The sequence below is a fragment of the Emys orbicularis genome, chromosome 8, assembly GCF_028017835.1.
Source record: "Emys orbicularis isolate rEmyOrb1 chromosome 8, rEmyOrb1.hap1, whole genome shotgun sequence".
Classification (NCBI taxonomy): domain Eukaryota; kingdom Metazoa; phylum Chordata; order Testudines; family Emydidae; genus Emys; species Emys orbicularis.
Genome location: NC_088690.1, coordinates 43,186,701 through 43,206,777, shown reverse-complemented (window position 1 = coordinate 43,206,777; position 20,077 = coordinate 43,186,701). Strand labels below are relative to the sequence as shown.

At 45.3% G+C, this 20,077-nt stretch overlaps 1 protein-coding gene across 2 annotated transcripts in view; it reads left to right on the top strand.

The window, feature by feature from the left end:
* VAV3 (vav guanine nucleotide exchange factor 3) overlaps window positions 1–20,077 on the top strand; it is a 238,636-nt gene that overhangs the window by 132,858 nt on the left and 85,701 nt on the right. For both annotated transcript variants that reach the window (XM_065410115.1, XM_065410114.1), the window contains exons 16-17: window positions 15,123–15,224; window positions 17,697–17,797. In XM_065410115.1, coding sequence (XP_065266187.1) covers window positions 15,123–15,224; window positions 17,697–17,797 — 203 coding nt within the window. The remainder of the gene's footprint in view (window positions 1–15,122; window positions 15,225–17,696; window positions 17,798–20,077) is intronic.

The following is a 20,077-nucleotide window of genomic DNA, read 5'->3' as shown; positions in this document are numbered from 1 at the left end:
AATAATTACATATTTAGGATAGTGCATACTGGAGATATATAAGATGGAGTGTTAAGGCTGCAAGTTTAGTAGTAGTCTTGGTGCAATTTATTTATAAGATTTAGTGCAGAGGAAGTTTAAATTGATGGTAAGGAAAAGCATGTTTGTGCCTAACGTACTAGAGAAATTATTCAATAACAATTAATCTGTTTAGTCTGACCTCCCATTATGAAAGGTATTTGGTATTTTTTTCTTGTTGAAAATAAACATAAACCTAAAATTGACAATAAAAACTTAAATTGCCACTATGGAAGCCAAATGCTACTGTACTCCATCACTATTAGAACACTGTTCTCATCTTATGTTCACAGTATCTCAGATTATGGCCTTATTTAAGCAAAGAAATGTCATAACATGGCTGATCTGATATAGCTCTTGTACCGCTTTCATTGTGGCATACATTATGGAAAAGTTGTTGGACCTGAAATTTTCAAACTTGGGTGCCTAAAGCTAGGCACCTAAATAAGTGGCTGGATTTTTCTGGGTTCCTGAACATCAACAGCTCATATTGACTTGAGTATCAATGTTTTCATTTAGGCATGCATTTTTGAAGAAATTGCTTGGAGTGTCAGAGTTTGGAAAGTACCTATTCCCAGGTTATTAGAATATTCTCAGTATTTGAACCACTCTCCCACTTTGCCATGCCAGTGGGATAAGAATACATCATACTCACATTTGCATTTGTATTTCAATCAGCTATATTTTGTATATACATACATCATCTATAATTCTGAGGTCTTTGTTGCATGAAAAACTGAAGCAAAAGATTATGAATTGGAATAGTAGAAAAGAACAAACACATTATATTAGGCATTGAATGTTAAGTGTTAGCATGTTTTGCTGTCTCACCCAGTTTTCTTTCATAACCATGTTTAGACTACTGTATTTTTAGACATGTTTATCAATCAATTGGTGTAATTTCTCTTTCAGCGATGGCTGGGTATTTTGAAGTGGGTATTGATGATGATGAGAATTTATTCCATATTGTGTAGGCAGGTGAAGAATTAGAGTGTGTCCCTCTGACAGAGTAGTCCTGAGCTGCTTAAATAACCTATGGTATTACCTCCAGTCTCTCTCGCCCTTAATGTAGGGCAAAGTGATTGCTGGGAGAAACTCAGGTTGCAGAAGCTTGAGGGACTAAGTAACACTTTCTGACATGGTTTGGAAAGTGGCTGAGTTTTATGTGGGTGGCTAAGGACAGCATGGCCTATTCATTTGATTTCTCTCCTGACAGGTAAGGTTCAAAGAGCACAGGTAGTACTCAGTATCTGGAATTATAATTATTCTAAAGTGGCAGTATTTCACACAAGTATGATGTTGGCAAAAAGACTTAACACATGAAGCTCTGGTGGTATGAGGGTTTTGTCATGTGCAATATCTGGGAAGCTGATAGTACAGAACTATGAGAACTATGCAGGAAATGGATTTGTTCAAAGACTAAGGCTTTGGAGGAGATAATGGAGATTCTGATCCTAGAACAATTATTTATATGGTTGATGGAGAGGAGATTATCTGAATGACAAGGGAGGATAACAAGACAAGTATGTGAAGGTCCCCTGGGTTGATCAGGTAGCAGTGAATTGGTCCCAGTGGGGCTAATGTTCAGTAAGTCACTAGGGGAAAAAAAGGCTTTACCAAGAAGGCTGAGGGGCAGCCCAAGGCCATTAAAGCAAAGACGGGTGGAAGAATAAAGTTGGGAAGCAGAATGCAGCGATGTGCTGAAGAGAGCTCTCAGGCACTAATAGTTGTCCTTTGGAAAGTTTCTGCTGCTGATTGAAATGAGAATTGGGATGATTTCTCTGTTTATGGTTTCATCCCTTTTTTGTAAGTTGCTAATTCATCCCAGCAGGAGATGACATCCCTGGGACTCTTAGAAGACTAAAAACGAGGAATATTTTTCCTTTAGAGTGCACCAAATTACCAGTTATGTTTTTAAATATATTCCCAAGGTGGAATATCTTCACACCAATCTGCAAGGGTGTGTGTGTGTGTCTGAGAGAGAGTGAGAGGGAGAGAGAGAGTATGACATACTCTGTTGTATACTATATACTCTGTACATTTTTCAAGACCAAAATATTTCGAGAGACTGCAGTTTAATATGTTTATCAATTGATATTTCTTCTTTCTTTTGTTGTGGCTATTAGAGGGCGTGTTTGTCTAAATGAGAACATTAGAAACATGGCTCATTCCTTCTCTTTATAAGAACATGCACTATTACTACATAGGGCTCACAGAGTAAGGGAGAAATGTGTGAGCCCCCTTTAAAAACACTGATCTCATGTCACTGGTAAAATTTTGTGTAATCATATGATATACTATATAGGACGTAAAGCAGGGGGACTTAATGTTGGACACCTCACAGACACCCTATTAAACAGTTTCATAATAAGGCTTCCTGAAGTCAGGGGAGATGGCCTACCTTAGCATAACATTGAGGTTATCCTGGAGGAAACTTTCCAGCTGTGTTAGTCTGGACTCTTCCCTAATAGAAGTTTGTAAAGGAATTGGCTAGTTACCTTGTGGTTGGTGGAGGGGGCATATGTAATAAATCCCAGATTCTATCCCCCCCGTAGAGCTATGCACACAAATTATTGTTTTCACCATTAGTCTGAATTTTTGAGAGGTATTCTTTCATGTGCTGTGATTCCTGCTCTTCTGTTTGTATCAATACATCATCCTTCTAAGAAACCGAGTTTGACATTCACACTTGTCCATGTTCTGGGATATCATTGCCACTACCACATACCGTAGCCATCAGCTGATTCTACACTGGGAAGTAGAAGGGAAAAAAATCCGTTCAAGCACCAAAAAGCTGCAGCATCCACAGGTAATCCACTGGCAAGCCACCAGACAGTTTGTTTACATTTGCATGGCCACTCGCAGCTCCCAGTGGCCGCAGTCCATCGTTCCAGGCCAATGGGAGCTATGGGAAATGGTGCGGGTCGCAGGGATGTGCTGGCCGCCACTTCCCGCAGTTCCCATTGGCCGGGAATGGTGAACTGCAGCCACTGGGAGCTGCGGGCGGCCGTGCAAATGTACACAAACTGTCTGGCAGCCCACCAGCGGATTACTCTCATGGGCCGCATGTGGACCGCAAGGTTGCCCACCACTGCTCTAAGCTATTATAGTATGTGCCAAATGTCTGAAAAACTACACAATACATATTTTGAAAATCATTAGCAAAGAAGTGCATTGAAATCAAGAAACAGAATTCAACAAATTTCAGTTTAGGAAAGGAGACTTTTAGAAATTTTTGACTTGACATATGCTGTTGTAGTACCTCATATCACATTATCTCAGTCTCATCTGATGCTACATGTAATGTGACTACATAACTCACTGTAACATAATATGTTATGACTGGGCAGGATATTGATATGTGGAAAAGAGTTTTCATACCCACAGCTAGTGATGAACTGTATTTTGTTTTAAATGAGGACGTTTTGGGTTTTTTTCCTTGTTAAAGCAGAAAACACAATGGATAATATTTATACAGTAACTCCTCACTTAAAGTTGTCTCGCTTAACATTGTTTCGTCATTATGTTGCTGATCAATTAGGGAACATACTCATTTAAAGTTGTGCAATGCTCCACTCTTACGTTGTTTGGCTGCCTGCTTTCTCCACAGCTGGCAGCCTCCCTACGCCCTCCCCAGCGCCTCCTGCCCGCCGGCAGACCCCGCGGATCAGTGCCTTCCCCCTCCTCCCCCTGCCTCCTGCCCGTGGCAATCAGCTGGCTTGTGGCATTTTGGAGGCAGGAGGGAGGGGGGAGGAGCGAGGACTCGGCACGCAGGCTCCCCCTCCCTCCCCTGCCTCCTGAAGCAGCAAGCCAGCTGATTGCCCCGGGCAGGAGGGAGGGGGGAGGAGCCAGGACTCAGCGTGCAAAGTAAAGGGGGAGGAGGTGGGGCGGGGAGGAGAAGAGATGTGTCAAGGGTGGGGGTTTGGGGGAAGGGGTGGAGTGGGCGGGTTGAGGGTTGAGCCCCCCACCCCTGGTGCTTGCAGAGTAGGGAAAGCTGCCCTGGAACCTAACCCCCCCATTTACATTAATTCTTATGGAGAAATTGGATTCGCTTAACATCGTTTCACTTAAAGTCACATTTTTCAGGAACATAACTACAACGTTAAGTGAGGAGTTACTGTATAGCAGGTTTTTAAAATTTTTATTTATCCACAGTTTTTGTCTGAATTGTTACTGTATCTTTAGTTAGCTTTTCATACTGTGATCACTTTACCTCCTTATGTCATCAGGGTATGAACAACGTTATTTTTACCATTACATTGTTAATTGTCTAATATTGCATCTGATAAAGCATCCCTAAACTAAACTAGAAATTTTGTTACATGATAATTTCCTTTCTGGAAATGACCTCTTGCCCAATCTGAGACAGTTGGGCTGTGTCTTTCTTCCTACAAATACTGGAAGCAGTATTTGACTAGGACGCTTCAGGGAATGGCCATACCCCTTCTGCCATCACACCAGATAAGTCCTTCCAAGGCTGTATAGAAATACTAAATTTTTGTAGTTTAACTGTAAATAAACCCCGAAGAGACTATCAATCATGTAGCTGCTTGGGGTGAAATCCTGGCCCCTTTGAAACTTAATGGGGTCATGATTTCACCCTTTGAGAACTTATTTCAGGTGGGTAAGCTGGAGGAAATGTCAGTCCCAGGAAGGAAATTACCAAATAACAAATTCCTGCTCTAGAACCTGTCCCATCCCCATTCTGAGACAAATAGGATGCTGTAAAAAGTAAGGAAAATTAGTAGGGAGCGAGAGATAAAACAGAAGAAAAATGATCCCACTTTTCTAAAATATATCAGTATTCATCTATTTTGAAACTACTGCTTGGAAGTATCTTCCTTCATAGGGATGCTTCTGCAGAGCAGTGAAGGTCAAGCCTGGAGAAAGTATTAATAGATGACCAGGTTCCAGCTTTTCAGTATTCCTCTCTTTTCATATATGCCTTTTTCCTCACAGGAGGCCTCTCTGCAATGTGTCGAGTGGGCTCTGATCCCGTCTAGAATCACTGGCTACGTCTTCACTACAGGGGGGGGTCGATTTAAGATACGCAAATTCAGCTACGCTATTCGACGTATCGCAGCCGACTTACCCCGCTGTAGGGACGGTGGCAAAATCAACCTCTGCGGCTTCCCGTCGACGGCGCTTACTCCCACCTTCGCTGGTGGAGTAAGAGCGTCGATTCGGGGATCGACTGGACGCGATAAATCGATCCCCGAGAGGTCGATTTCTACCCGCCGATTCAGGCGGGTAGTGTAGACCTAGCCACTTAATCTGTGGCTGGATATACTTCAATGACACAGCACTTGATCCACCTAGTTATGGAGATTTTAGATGCTCTCAGGCTCAGGCATTATGTATGTGGGAGAGGAGTAAAGATGCTGTTTTCCTTAACTAACTGATTGTACTAACGTATAATTTATCTGCTCTTTTCACGTCTAGCATGTGTCATGCTTTTCCTTTTTGGCGTTATGGCCCTGGGCAAAATGAAAGAAGAGTGATTTCCTGTGTGGTAGGGAAGGAGAAGTTAACCTTGGTTAAAAGTTACTTTGGCTTACAAATAGCTGCCTTGTTTTCATAGAAGATCCAATGAGGCTCATGTCTTTCAAGAACAAAGATTTCAGAGACTCCTCTTGCCAAAGTAGTTGCAACCCAGAGATACATTTTTATGTAAAGGAAATACTGTGATAGCTTGTATTGCTGTGGGCAGATCTGACATAGAGAAGATAGGCCTAACTCTTGGTTTAGACAGAAGTGTTGATCTAAAGAACCTCTAATCTAGACCATTATGTGAGTTAAAAATAAACCTTGAAGAACTCACTTTCATGAAGCTGTTTAAAGCTGAGACGTGATATGCAATGGAAGGATTTCAATGGCCCAAGTCTAGTCCATCCTGTAAGAAATTCAAACAAAATACTTGGTTTTCTGGAGCTGATCTTTCTTCCTTGACACCAGTATTTGGGATTTAGACTTGAGCTTCTGGTGTATGTAGTAAAAAAAAAAAAAAGAAATATGATATAATATTTCCAATATGGTACTAATGTGTTCATTTCATTTGTAAAATTATTGACCTTTACACATTTGATTTTTGCTTTCTCTACTAACACGATAGTGGAGGCAACATTTTTTCTCTTACTGAGGACTGTAAAATAGGTGTTACTCATGTTAGAATTGACACAAAAACATTTTGGGATAATCAATTTTTATTTTAAAAAATAACAATGTAGGTCATACGCATAAGGTTATTATGTGTTCTGTTACTAGCTGGTGTGTTTTCAGCGGCTTGTATAAATTAGAGTCTTTGCAGACAGACTAAAAGGAGAGCGTAGGACAGTTGCATGTGTATCAGAGCAAATGGTAAAGCAGTATAATAATAGCTGACCTACTGCGTGTGTTACTGTCCCCTTCTCTGTTCACCCACTATACTTGTTACTTTGAGGCTTGATTCTGCTCAGTTGAACTTCATGGAAATTTTGTCCTAGATTTCAGTGGGAAGATGATCAGGCTCTTGGGATTATTTTGATTTGCTTTTTAACTTTTAGAAGTACTTTGAGTCTCTCTGGCTAGTCTACACTTACCAGGATCGATGCTGCTGCGATCATTGCAGCAGGGGTCAATTTTAGCGGGTTTAGTGAAGACCCACTAAATCGACCGCAGAGCGCTCTCCAGTCGACTCTGATACTCTACCGGAACGAGAGGAGTAAGGTAAGTCGACGGGAGAGCGTCTCCCATCAATGTGGCGCAGTGTAGACACTGCAGTAAATTGACCTAAGCTACATTGACTCCAGCTATGTTATTCATGTAGCTGGAGTAGCGTAACTTAGATTGACTTACCCCGATAGTGTAGACAAGGCCTGAGTGTGTGAGGCTGATACTCTTGAAATACCTTCACAAACTGGATCCTCCTCTGAATCCAAATGTTAAAGAAAAAAGTAGCTTTTGTTAGGAGCATAGTGTGTACTGTAAGTTATTCTTGAGAGTTTTTAATTCTTACATTATTATTAGCATGGCCTAAAATACCCGTGTCAGAACTGTGCCTCATTGTGTTAGACCTTATACAAACACACATTAAGACACAGTCATTGCCCATGAAGAGTTTACAATCTAAAATCACATTGCTCCACAGTAATTTTGATAGGATAGTGATCATCTCCAAAATGAAATAATATAATATCTGTATCTTTCTCCTCTAGGAGGATAATATACATGACAATTGCATCACTGTATCTTGTACACATAGACAACAAGAGATATTAGTCATATGGTGTAAAACAATGCTAAAAGTAAGGTCATTAACAAGCATAAAAGCAAAGAAGTCTCATTTGCCTTTAAAATTCAGTTTCATTTTCAGCACACTCATATTCAGGAGATGCGTTAAAAGACTGACCTTTCTGACACCACTGCATCAATACTTACTACTCAAGAGCTGCTTTGAATATTTTTCATAAGTGTTCACTCAGTAGTAAAGATCATAGAATATCAGGGTTGGAAGGGTCCTCAGGAAGTCATCTAGTCCAATTCTCTGCTCAAAGCAGGACCAATTCCCAGGCAGATTTTGGCCCCAACTCCCTAAATGGCCCCCTCAAGGATTGAACTTACAACCCTGGGTTTAGTAGGCCAATGCTCAAACCACTGAGCTATCCCTCCCCCCAAGATACTGGTGTTTGGATCTTTGCCTGTGTTACACATCACTGCAGTTCATTGCTAGAAAATATCTTATTCTGGGAATTGCTTATAATATAGAAAAAGTGAAATTTCATCTTATCAGTACCTCCAGCTTTACCAGCCAGTTATGTCTCTGATAACACCTTGGGTACTTCCTTAGGTGTTTCAAATTCTTAAATTTTCTCCCCTTCCTTTACTTGATTTTCCCCCCAATTCTAATTCTTGTATTAGTTTAGCAAACAAAGCACCAGAGACATACATAATCCTAAAGACCTCAGTGTGATAAGTAATTGGTTTTGTTAATAAAACATTTTAGTAAGGGTTAATTTCATTTTCCCTTATCCACGGGTATAGATTTACACAAAGGTTATCTAGAAACAAAGTATGTTCTTAGCATATCAATGATCTTGTTCTTTTAGCATTATATTAATCTAAATGTGATTTTTTAAAAATGCTTGTGAGCTTTATATAGAACATAAAAAGGAATAAAAATACTAATGCGGCAGCAACAAAGACAAAACAAAAAACAAAACCCTGTAGTGGAGAAAAATACACAGTGCAAACAAACTCCTTGAAATGGAAAGAGTTACAGAAGAAGAAAAACTGAACGAAATGCTAAATAATGTTCTTCTTCGAGTGACTGTTCATGTCCATTCCAACCAGGTGTGTGTGTGCCACGTGCAGGACAGCCAGAAGATTTTTCCCTTAGCAGCGTCCGTATGGTCGACCTTCATGGCGCCCAATATAGGGCCCTGCCGACCCTCCACCCCCTCAGTTCCTTCTTACCGCCGGTGACGGTTAGCTGGAACTTCGCTCGCTCCTGCAGTAAGCGCTCTAGCAGTGTCTGATAGCATATTGTGTATATAGTTTCTCAGTTAGTTAATAGTTGTTCCTTATAGTTATAGTTAGTTGGTTTGGCCCCCGCCCCCCAACGTTTCCCCTCCTGAGGTATGCCCGGGTCTCCAGGGTTTAAGCTCTGCAAGGCCTGTGGCAAGTTTATGCCCAAGAGTGATCCTCACTTTTCTTGCTTGCGGTGCCTTGGTGAGAGTCCCCAGAAGGAGAAGTGCTGTATCTGCAAGGGTTTCCATCCCTAACCCTCAAAGACCGGTAACTGAGGCTAAAACTTCTGTTGATGGAGGCGGCATTGAGGCCACACTCTGACCCGGGACCCACTGAACCGGCACCGACCACGTCCTCATCGGTGCGCAGCGCTCCGGCACCAACGGCACGCGAAACGGCCCCGACTAAGGACTCTAAGGCCCCCCCGGCATCGCCACGGCTCGGACCGTAAGAAGTCGGCCTCAGCACAGAACCGCTGTCCATCCCCGGTGCTGGTAAAGAAGAAGAGGCTGGTGAGAGGTCGATCACCCCTCTCGAAACCTAAGGGGTCTGTGGCGTTCACGAGTGTATCAGGACGGACCACCCCTTCCTCGCTTCTGCCCAGGGTCTCATCGACTCCTGCCCCGGCCAGGGTCCAGTTGAGTCCGAAACCTCCTCGGTCCCCAGACCACCAAGGGAACATACAGCTACCGTCGACACTGGAGGCGTTCAAGACAGCCAAAGACCTGATGCGCCTCCCGGTGCCATCCTCCCCACAGAGGAGGGACAAGTTGCTGGTGACCGCGCGCCCCCCGTTCCACTCCAGGGGCAAGCCTGCCATGATGGCCCACTGGTCTCCATCACCAGCACCCCAGGCACCGCCCGCGCAGACAGAAGGGCCACACCGTTCCCTGGCTTCGCGGCACCACTCGTCAGTGACCCAGGGTACTGCTCCTCCATGGTCCTCCTACTCGTAGACCTCGAAGTCAGAGGTGGACTCTTATCACTCCAGCAGATCACGGAGCAGGAGGTCCAGGTCTCAACGGAGTCACCAGCCATACCCGGCACCGTGGCAGCAACAGTGGCAGCGGTCTGCTCAAGGCTCTTCTGGACACCCTGGGCTTACCATCAGAGCCAGGGCCAAGTCCGTGGTCTGCGATCCAGGACTGCATTGGTGTCTTCAGCATCTTTTGTGCCAAAGACAGTGCAGGCACTGCCGCCAGTGGCACCGTCGTCCGAGGGAGCGGCACCGCTGGCACAGCCAGCTCCGGCACCGTCTCTCCAGACAACGGCACCACCAGGGGCTCCCACTTTGAGCCCGCCGGCACCGTTGGGCTCAGCACCGCTGGATTTGTCGGCCCCGGCACTAGCCGTGGTGCCAAATCCCCCATCAGCACCAGCATCGCAGCTTGAGTACTGTATGCTGAGGGACCTCAGAGGGGCCGAGGGTAGCGAACAGGGCCTGCTACCCGTTCTCTCATCCTCATCCTCGCCGGATGAAGTGGTCTCAGTGACATCGACAGCCACGGCTCTCGAGGACAACTGTGTTCTCCAGCAGCTATTGAGACGGGCCGCTCAAAGCCTGGGGATACAGGCCGAGGAGGTGGAGGAGGATTTGGACCCTGTTGTGGACATCCTGGCTCCCTCCGGCCCATCCAGGGTTGCTCTGCCATTGATAAAAACATTAGTTGACACATCCAAAAATCTGTGGCAGACCCCCACTTCTCTGGCCCCTATGGCCAAGAAAACCAAGCGGCGCTTCTTCGTACTGTCTAAGGGGTACGAACACCTATATACCTACCCTCCCCCAGACTCTTTGGTGGTTGATGCAGCCAATCAGAGAGAGCGCCAGGGGTTCCAAGGCTCCACCCCTAAAAACAGGGACGTCAAGAAGCTGGACCTATTTGGCCGAAAGGTCTATTTGACCGGGGGCCTGCAGCTCCTCATAGCCAACCAGCAGGCCATTGTAAGCCGCTACGGACATAACACCTGCTCAGCAATGGCTAAGTTTGTGGAGCTCCTGCCTCAGGACTCTCGGGTGAAGTTCTCCGCACTTGTGGAGGAGGGGAACTTGGTTTCCCAGGCCTCTCTGCAAGCGGCTCTGGATGCGGCGGATGCAGCCTCTTGCTCCTGGCTACAGGTCTCTGGACTGCCCCACGAGGTCCAGCAGACCATACAGGACCTCCCCTTTGAGGGATCCTCCCTTTTCTCTGAAAAAACAGATAAGAGACTTCACAGTTTGAAGGACTCTAGGGCTACCCTGCGCTCACTGGGGCTCCACACGCCAGCTACCCAGCGCAGGCATTTTATGCCTCAGCCTGCCCCTCGGTCTTAGCAGCCGCAGAACCGCCAGGACGCTCCGCGTAGGGGAAACGGGAGTGGTAAGAAGAGTCAACATTCCTCCTCTGGGCAAAACTCTGGCCAGCCCAAGCCTCTGCCCGGGCCTACACCACCCTTTTGAAGGTGCGGTCGAGGACGGCTCACCAGTACGGACTCTGGATCCTTCCCCTCTTACCTTGTCGTCCTGTCTATCCCCTTTCTACCATGCCTGGTCCTGAATTACTTCAAACCGTTGGGTTCTCCGCACGGTAGAGAGGGGATATTCCATCCAATTCTGTGCCCTGCCGCCCCTCCAACCCCCTTCCCCATCCCGCTTCTCACGAGCAACTTCTAATTCAAGAAGTGCAGTCCCTCCTCTAAGTGCGGGCAGTGGAGGAGGTTCCTCATGAGCTAAGGGGGAAGGGGTTTTACTCCCAGTATTTCCTAATACCGAAGGCCAAGGGGGGCCTCAGACCCATCTTGGACCTGCGGCAGCTCAACAAGTTTGTAAAGAAACTCAAGTTCCACATGGTCTCACTAACCTCCATTATCCCCTCACTGGATCTGGGTGACTGGTACGCTGTCCTCGACTTGAAGGACGCGTATTTTCACATCGCAATAGTCCCACTTCACAGACACTACCTCAGATTCATGGTGAGCAGCAGCCACTATCAGTTTGACGTCCTCCCGTTCAGACTGTCGGCAGCTCCCCGAGTATTCACAAAGTGCATGGCAGTCGTTGCAGCATTCCTGCGCAAGCGCCAGGTACAGGTTTTTCCTTATCTTGACGATCGAGGGTCGTTCAAGAGCCCAAGTGGAGGGTCAGGTCGAATTCATAAGAAGGACCTTCCTCAAATTAGGTCTCCTCCTAAACGAGACCAAATCTACTCTGTCCCCGGTGCAGAGGATAGAGTTTATAGGCTCAGTCTTAGACTTGACTCAAGCCAGGGCATACCTCCTGGAAGCCAGGTTTCGCTCACTAGGGGACATCATACGGGGCCTCAGACAGTTCCCCACGACCACAGCAAGGAATTGCCTAAAGCTGCTGGGACACATGGCTGCGTGCATCTACGTGGTACAGCACGCCAGGCTCAGACTGTGCCCAGTCCAGTCTTGGCTGGCGTTGGTGTATCGGCCAGCCCGAGACACTCTGGACAGCATCATAACCCTGCCCTGCCCGGTGCTGGACTCCCTCCTATGGTGGCTCGACCCACAAGTGGTTTGTGCGGGAGTGCCCTTTGCCAGCCCTCAGTCCTCTCTCTCATTGGTGACAGACACCTTGGATCTGGGCTGGGGAGCTCATCTAGGGGACCTCAGGGCTCAAGGCCTCTGGTCTCAAGCAGACCTCGCTCTGCACATCAATGTCAGAGAGCTGAGAGCGGTACAACTGGCATGCCACGCTTTCAAAATCCACATAGCAGGCAGATGCGTCTCAGTCCTCACGGACAACACCTCAGCGATGTTCTATATCAACAAACGGGGAGTGCACGCTCCTCTCCCCTATGCCGGGAAGCCCTTGCGCTGTGGGACTTCTGCGTAGAGCACTCGATCCACCTGCAGGCGTCATACCTCCCAGGAGTGCAGAACGAGCTGGTGGACAATCTCAGCCAGACCTTCCACGTCCACAAGTGGTCCCTCCGGCCAGACGTGGTGAGTTCAATCGTCCATCTCTGGGGCTCTCCCTAGATAGACCTGTTTGCTACTCGCGGCAACAGGAAATTTCAGCTATTCTGCTCCCTCATGAGTCACAGTCCAGGGTCCATCGCAGATGCCTTCCTCCTCCCGTGGGGGGGGCTGCCGGCTCTATGCTTTTCCAGCAATTCCGCTGCTCCACAAGGTGCTCCTCAAGATCTGCAGGGACCAGGCCCGAGTCATACTGATAGCGCTGGCGTGGCTGCGCCAGCACAGGTTCACGTCGCTCCTGGGAACGTCTGTAGCAACACTGCTCACTTTACCGCTGGTCCCAGATCTGATCACGCAGAACCATGGCTGACTCTGGCACCCGAATCTAGAGTTGCTCCACCTCACGGCCTGGATGCTCCATGGCTAAACATCGTGGAGTTGTCATGCTCGGATCAAGTCAGACAAGTCCTCCTTGGTAGTAGAAAGCCCTCCACCAGGGCAATGTACCTTGCTAAGAGGAAAAGGTTCTCCCTCTGGGTGGAGCAACGCAGTCAGTCGCCGTTGCTCGCCCCCAAACCGTTCATACTGGACTACCTCCTTCACCTAAAACAACAAGACCTGTCCCTGTCATCAATAAGGGTCCACTTAGTCGCCATCTCTGCCTTCCATCCAGGCACAGATGGCTTCTCGGTCTTCGCAAACCCTCTAGTCAGTCATTTCCTCAAGGGCCTAGACAGGCTCTCCCCGCAGACGCATCAGCCTGTCATGGCCTGGGACCCTAAACTAGGCCTCTCCAGACTTACGGGCCCTCCATCTGAACCACTGGTGACCTGCTCTATCTCTCGTACAAGGTCGCGTTCCTCGTGGCAATTACCTTGGCTTGATGGGTATCGGAGCTCTGGGCTCTAACGTCCGAGCCCCCTTATATAGTTTTTCATAAGGACAAGGTCCAACTCAGACCTCACCCGGCCTTTCTCCCTAAGGTTGTCTCCCAGTTTCACATGGGCCAGGACATCTTCCTCCCAGTGTTTTATCCCAAGCCACACTTCTCCGATAGGGAGCACAGGCTGCAGTCACTGGATGTACGTAGGGCCCTAGCCTTCTACGTAGAGAGGACTAAGCCATTCCGGAAGTCCATCCAACTCTTTGTGGCCCTGGCGGAATGAAAGGTCTCCCTGTCTCTTCTCAACGCATCTTGTCGTGGATCACATCCTGCATTCGGGAGTGTTATGAGGATGCCTGCCCCGCCGATTACCGCCCACTCTACTAGGGCCCAGGCCTCCTCGGCGGTGTTCCTGGCACAAGTCCCCACCCAGGAAACCTGCAGGGTGGCCACGTGGTCCTTGATATATACATTCACGACACACTATGCAATTACACAACAGGCCAGAGACCATGCGGCTTTTGGACACACTCCAATCAGTGCATGACTCTGACCCCACCTCCTAAGCTTTGGCTTGTGAGTCACCTGGTTGGAATGGACATGAACAATCACTCGAAGAAGAAAAAACAGTTACTCACTTTCTCGTAACTGTTGTTCTTCAAGATGTGTTGTTCATGTCCATTCCAATACCCACCCTCCTACCCCTCTGTCGGAATAGCCGGCAAGAAGGAACTGAGGGGGTGGAGGGTTGGCAGGGCCCTATATTGGGCACCATGAAAGAGCCACTCCAGGGGCGCCCAGGCCGACCCTTCCTACGCTGCTAAGGGAAAAGTCTTCTGGCTGGAGTGCACGTGGAGCGCGCACACCTGGTTGGAATGGACACGAACAACACATCTCGAAGAACAACAGTTACGAGAAAGTGACTAACCGTTTTTTTTTTTACAAAAAACCTCAAGGTAACAATGCAACAAAATGATTAATGCAATTTCTCTAAGCTAGTACTGCTTAAAGAGAAACAGTGGGGAAGATAAACTATCATATGATCACAACAAATAGTCCACCTGTGTTTATAGATGTATTAGTTCTGTAGGTACATGTTTCCCACAAGCAAGCTGATATTATAGCAGCATAACTAGAGGTCTTCCATTTTATTGGCTAAATTAATGTATAGAGAATCTGTAGGCATTCGGAAACTCATTCAAAGAACACTAGCTAAAAGAACAGTAAATATTCTATAATTACTTTTGAAATAGCTTTAGTCTCCTAATTTGTTGTTGGATAACTGTGACTCAACTCTGTCCAGCATATGCTGCTCAGATTTTCTAATGCGGTGGTTCTCAGTCTGTGCTACATGGTCTTTGCTGATGATCCACAGAACGAAACATTTTGAGACCCAAGCAGTGGAGAATTGGAAGGAGAGGCAGGTCCACGAGATGATCCTTGTCATATGAAGTGGTCCTCAGAATAGAAAGGAAAAAACAGACTATGGTTGTTCTGATATGCGTGGCTATTTTCCCAGTTACTATGGTCTCTAAGAAATGGCTTATATTGTACGTCTTTTGGGAACAGGCTTGGATAATAAAATATTTTGTTTCATGGTCTGTGGCACAGACTGTGTCTCTTAAAGAAATATCAATGCAAAAATAAGGCTCACAGTGTGTGGATTCAGATTTCCTGTTTAGATTTGGTGCACCGTATTCCCAAATTTCTTTAATTAAAAGCGTATTATCAAATAATGTAATTTACTTTTCTCTAGATCCAACATAAGACCGGACAATGCAGATACAAATTTTCATGAGTTCAAAATGCACACCTTCACTCGTGTCACATCCTGCAAAGTCTGTCAAATGCTTCTGAGGTAAGTCTTATAGTGTAAAGTATTGACTTTAATTTAATTCAAGTACCTTGCTGGGAAAAAAGAGTATGGAAATGACATGCATGGTGAGAGAACTGTTCAAGATAGACTATCTGTAAAAGAAACCTAACCTATGTGGGTTTTTTTTTTGGTATTGAAAAGTTTTACCAGACCTCAAAATGAGAGCAGAAAGGCCTGCAACATTGTGACCCATCACTACCAAGCATCTTAGCACCACTCTTTCCTCTTCTATTTCCTGATTCCAGCTCTTCAGCTTTATATAAGTTGTTAATAGGGCTGTCAAATGATTAAAACATTAATCACAATATATTACAAGATTAAAAAAATAGTGGCGATTAATTGCAGTTTTAATCACACTGTTCAACAATAATAGCATGCCATTTCTTTAAATATTTTTTGGATGTTTTCTACACTTTCAAATGTATTGATTTTAATTACAACACAGAATACAAAGTGTACAGTGCTCACTTAATATTCTTATTTTTTATTACAAATATATGAACTGTAAAAAGATAACAGAAATAAAACAATATAAAATGAGATCTTACATGCTGATGATGGGTTTTGCTCGATAATGATCCAAAGCAGTGCGGATGGACACACATTCATTTTCATCATCTGAGTTAGATGCCACCAACAGAAGGTTGATTTTCTCTTTTGGTGGTTTGGGTTCTGTAGTTTATGCATCAGAGTGTTGCTATTTTAAGACTTGTGACAGCATGTTCCACACCTCATCCATCGCAGATTTTGGAAGGCACTAAAGATTCTTAAACCTTAGGTCAAGTGCTTTAGCTATCTTTAGAAATTTCATATTGGTACCTTCTTTCTGTTTTGTCAAATCTGCAGTGAAAGTGTTCTTAAATTGAACAACATATAGTGGGTCATCATCCAAGACTGCTATAACACACTGGCATAATGCGGGTAAAACACAGAGAAGGGGACAAACAATTCTCCCCCCAAGGACGTCAGCCACAAATTGATTTAATACATTATTTTTTTAACGAGTATCATCAGCATGGAAGTATGTCCTCCTGGAATGGTGGTCGAAGCATGTACCAATGAACTCCTTACTTCCCTAGTGGGTCAGACTTGGAATAAAAGCCATGGGTAGGCTTGAATCTAAACCCCACTTGAAATTCAAAGGGCTTCAAAACTGAACTTATAATTTATGAGAGTTAGGGTATGTCTATACTTAGGGTTGCCAGCCATCCAGGTTTTACCTGGACAGTCCGGTTTTTGGCATCTGTGTGTGGGTGCCATTTAGAGTTGGAAGGTGCCCAGTTTTTGACCAGAAAGTCCAGTCGAAAAGGGGACCTGGCCGTCTCCGGTCAAGTGTACTGATTGGACACCAAAAGTCCAGTTACTGTGGAGTCGGGGGAAGCGCCAGGTTATTAACCTTCGGCTCAACCGGGGCGGCCTCCCACCTGCATACAGGCTCCTTGTCAGGCTGCAGCAGCTCCCCTCCCAGCCCCGGAGCAGAGGGAGCCCAGATGGGGGGGGGGAGACAATCCAGTGAGCAACAGGGGGAGGGGGAGAGAGGAATGAATGATGGGGGCACGGCCTTGGGGAAAGAGGTGGGGCAGGGGCCATGCCTCGGGGGGGGGAGGGGTCTGGTTACCAGCAATTAGGTGGCAACTCTATCTATACTGCAATTAAAAACCCACTGTTGGCTCCATGCCAGGTGACATGGGCTCATGGGGCTTGGGCTAAGGGGCTGTTTAATTGTGGTGTAAATATTCAGGCTCGGGCTGGAGCCTAGGCTCTATGACCCTGCAAAGTGGGAGGCTTCCAGAGCAGTTAAATACCTTCTTTGCTCAAGCCCTCTGAGTGCAAGTCAGCTGGCACAGGCCGGCTGCGGGTGTCTAATTGCAGTGTAGGCATACCCTTCCTCCAGGGGAGAGCGCAGGGCTCTCCGAGGTGTGCTCAGCGGCTCTTAACATTCATCAACGTCTTTCCTTATACTTTTCTTTTTAATGGAAGCAGTTTATAGTCAATAATATAGGTAATAAAATCTTCTATCCTGAAAAAACAATCCCTCCAAAATGAATCCTGTCCTAGTATGCATGTTCATTATACATTCCTATTGAAATCAAATGGAGTGTGGATCAGTGATAGTATAGGGACACTGTGGTATTTATACTTGGTACAATTTTGGCATGTACCATGCCAAACCCCATTTTGTGCCCAATTGATATGAAGTGTGTTATTCCACCAGTAAACCAGGGGAACTATCTGGCTCTAAATGGCTTGAAGTTCTGAAAGGGAGACTGGAGTTCCATGTTACCCATGATCTGTTGCCACTCTTCCTCAAGCTTTTAGGTACAATCATTGTGCAGCACAGCAAATGACTTCTACTGCCATCTGCAGTATTTTTTAAATTTTTCTTTATGCTAATTATTTCATATATGCAGCTTTTTATCACTTAATGTATCACTATCTAATTTCACTTTACAGAGGAACATTTTATCAAGGCTATTTATGTTCTAAGTGTGGAGCTGGGGCGCACAAAGAATGTTTAGGGAGATTAGACAATTGTGGCAGAGCTAATTCAGGCGGTAAGTCATTTTTATTGTTGGAATACTGTTTTTAATTAGGACATAAAACTTGCTAGATATAATTAAGGTTTAATTTACCTCTAATTTGTGTTTATTGTAACATGCATACTTTTGAAGCTACCATTTATAAGCACAATTAGAATTGCATTTAAAATTCATAGTGACTTTTATTCTTGCTAAACTGAAATGTAAGAGAGGAAAGGAGTGAGAACTGCTGTAGGACATAGCAGTGTTCCTGTACAGCAACAGATTGTTCTGGTTTTAATCACGAACTGCTCATAAGTAACATCTGTTATAAAGAAAACCATCCTTTGACACACCCCGCCCCCAATGTCTCCATCTCAATCTTCCTCTTTTGCTCTCATCAGCTCCTTGAGCTATTTGTTTGTGCTGCCTCACCTTCCTCTCCCTGTTAATTCTCTCTTCGATCTCCTTGGTTTCCATGGTTGCCACACACTCCACTCAAAATGTTCTTACTAACGTAATTGATGGCTTACTACTGTCCACATCTAAGGACTTCATTTCTGTTCTCATCCCACCTGGTGACTCCTTCCCCATTGGTTTTCTCCCCTACCTATGTCACTCTAGGCTTTCCTGATTCTCTTTCTACCTCTCTAATCATCCTTCAATGTATCTGTCTGAGGCTCTACCTTCTTAAATAGGTATATCTCCATATATTTTATTTATCTCATAGAGCTGGAAGGACCCTGAAAGGTCATTGAGTCCAGCCCCCTGCCTTCATTAGCAGGACCAAGTACTGATTTTGCCCCAGATGCCTAAGTGGCCCCCCTCAAGGACTGAACTCACAACCCTAGGTTTAGCAGGCCAATGCTCAAACCACTGAGCTATCCCTCCCCCCCCATTGAAACAAGCAATGTATATGATCTGTTCGCCATTAGAGATCTATACTCCCTGGGAACAGCTTTCTCTATTTCCTCTCTGTTGAGATCCTGCAGAGCTTCGTCCTCCTCTTTCCACTTTCATCTTATCCCTGGTACCTCATCCACTCTTGTGACTTACGCTACAGCCTCTCTCCTGCAACTACCAAGCTTTCCCTTCCTCTGACCTCTTCTCTCTCTTTAATATTGCATCTCTGTTTATCTGTCTGACATCTCCTCCTGGATGGACTACTGCTAACTAAATCTTGACCGAATTTTTCAACTGTTTATTTCTATAGGAACTTTACAGGTTTACAGATCCATGCCCATATAAATATCAGAAACAAAACAATAATCATTACAACGGTGAGCTTTTGCTTTTAGAGAAACATGATACAGTAATATAGTCATCCCTATTTAACACCGTTACCCTATTACAGAGTGAGCATCTTTACGTTGCAGGAGCATGCACAGGAATAAAAATTTGGCCACTTTTTGGAGGGGCACTTTCTGTGCCCCACATGGCTGGAGAAGCTTCCCTCCCACCCCCGTGGCTGGAGGAGCTGGTTTGCCCTGGGGCCGATGGAGCTCGTTCTCCTGGCCCCGGAGGAGTTCTGTGCCCATGCTGATTGGGGGGTGGGCATGCCCCTGCTTGCTCCCCTTTCCATATGCCCCTTCCATGACATGTCATTTCTAGCGACTGTATTAAATTGAGTGAAATCTCTGATTACACATTTAACAAACCAGGCATGTATATCAAATATCAATATTAAAAGTATTGGACAGGTGTACTAGGATTTTTTTGGTGAATATACTTTGAGTATTGAATAAATAGTAACCAAATGTCTAAGCATCTTTTTGTTGTCTAGAACTGGATAGAAATGTTAATTCCTCATCTTTCTTCCTTCCCTTTCTTCTTTCTGCCTACTCAGTTGCTGTCAGTAATTCTGCTACCCTCCCTGTCAACCAAGCTTGTAACTTTAGTGTCATATTTGACTCTTCCCTCCATCCAGGCTCTCAGCAAATACTGTCACTTCTTCTGAAAAAAAAATCATAATGTTGGGAAATGTACAGATGTTTGACAGAATTTTCCAAACATCCATAGAGCTCATTGAAACATTGGGGGGGAAATCGTGAAAAATTTTAGCTGATAAAAATTTCCCTATATTTTGTTGGGAATTTTTTTTTCATTTAAACTTTTCTGACCAGTTCTTTTTCATACCTCTCTAAATCTGGTCTTTGCTCTCCAGTCTTACTGCTTAAAACCTTTTCTGTTGCTTGTCCATCTCTCACTTAGGCTGCAGTAATCTCTTCTGCTTTCTGACTTCATTACTTACAACACTTGTCTACAATTTTTGAGAAGTCGTCTGCTTCAGAGATAAAATGTGCTATTTATTATGTA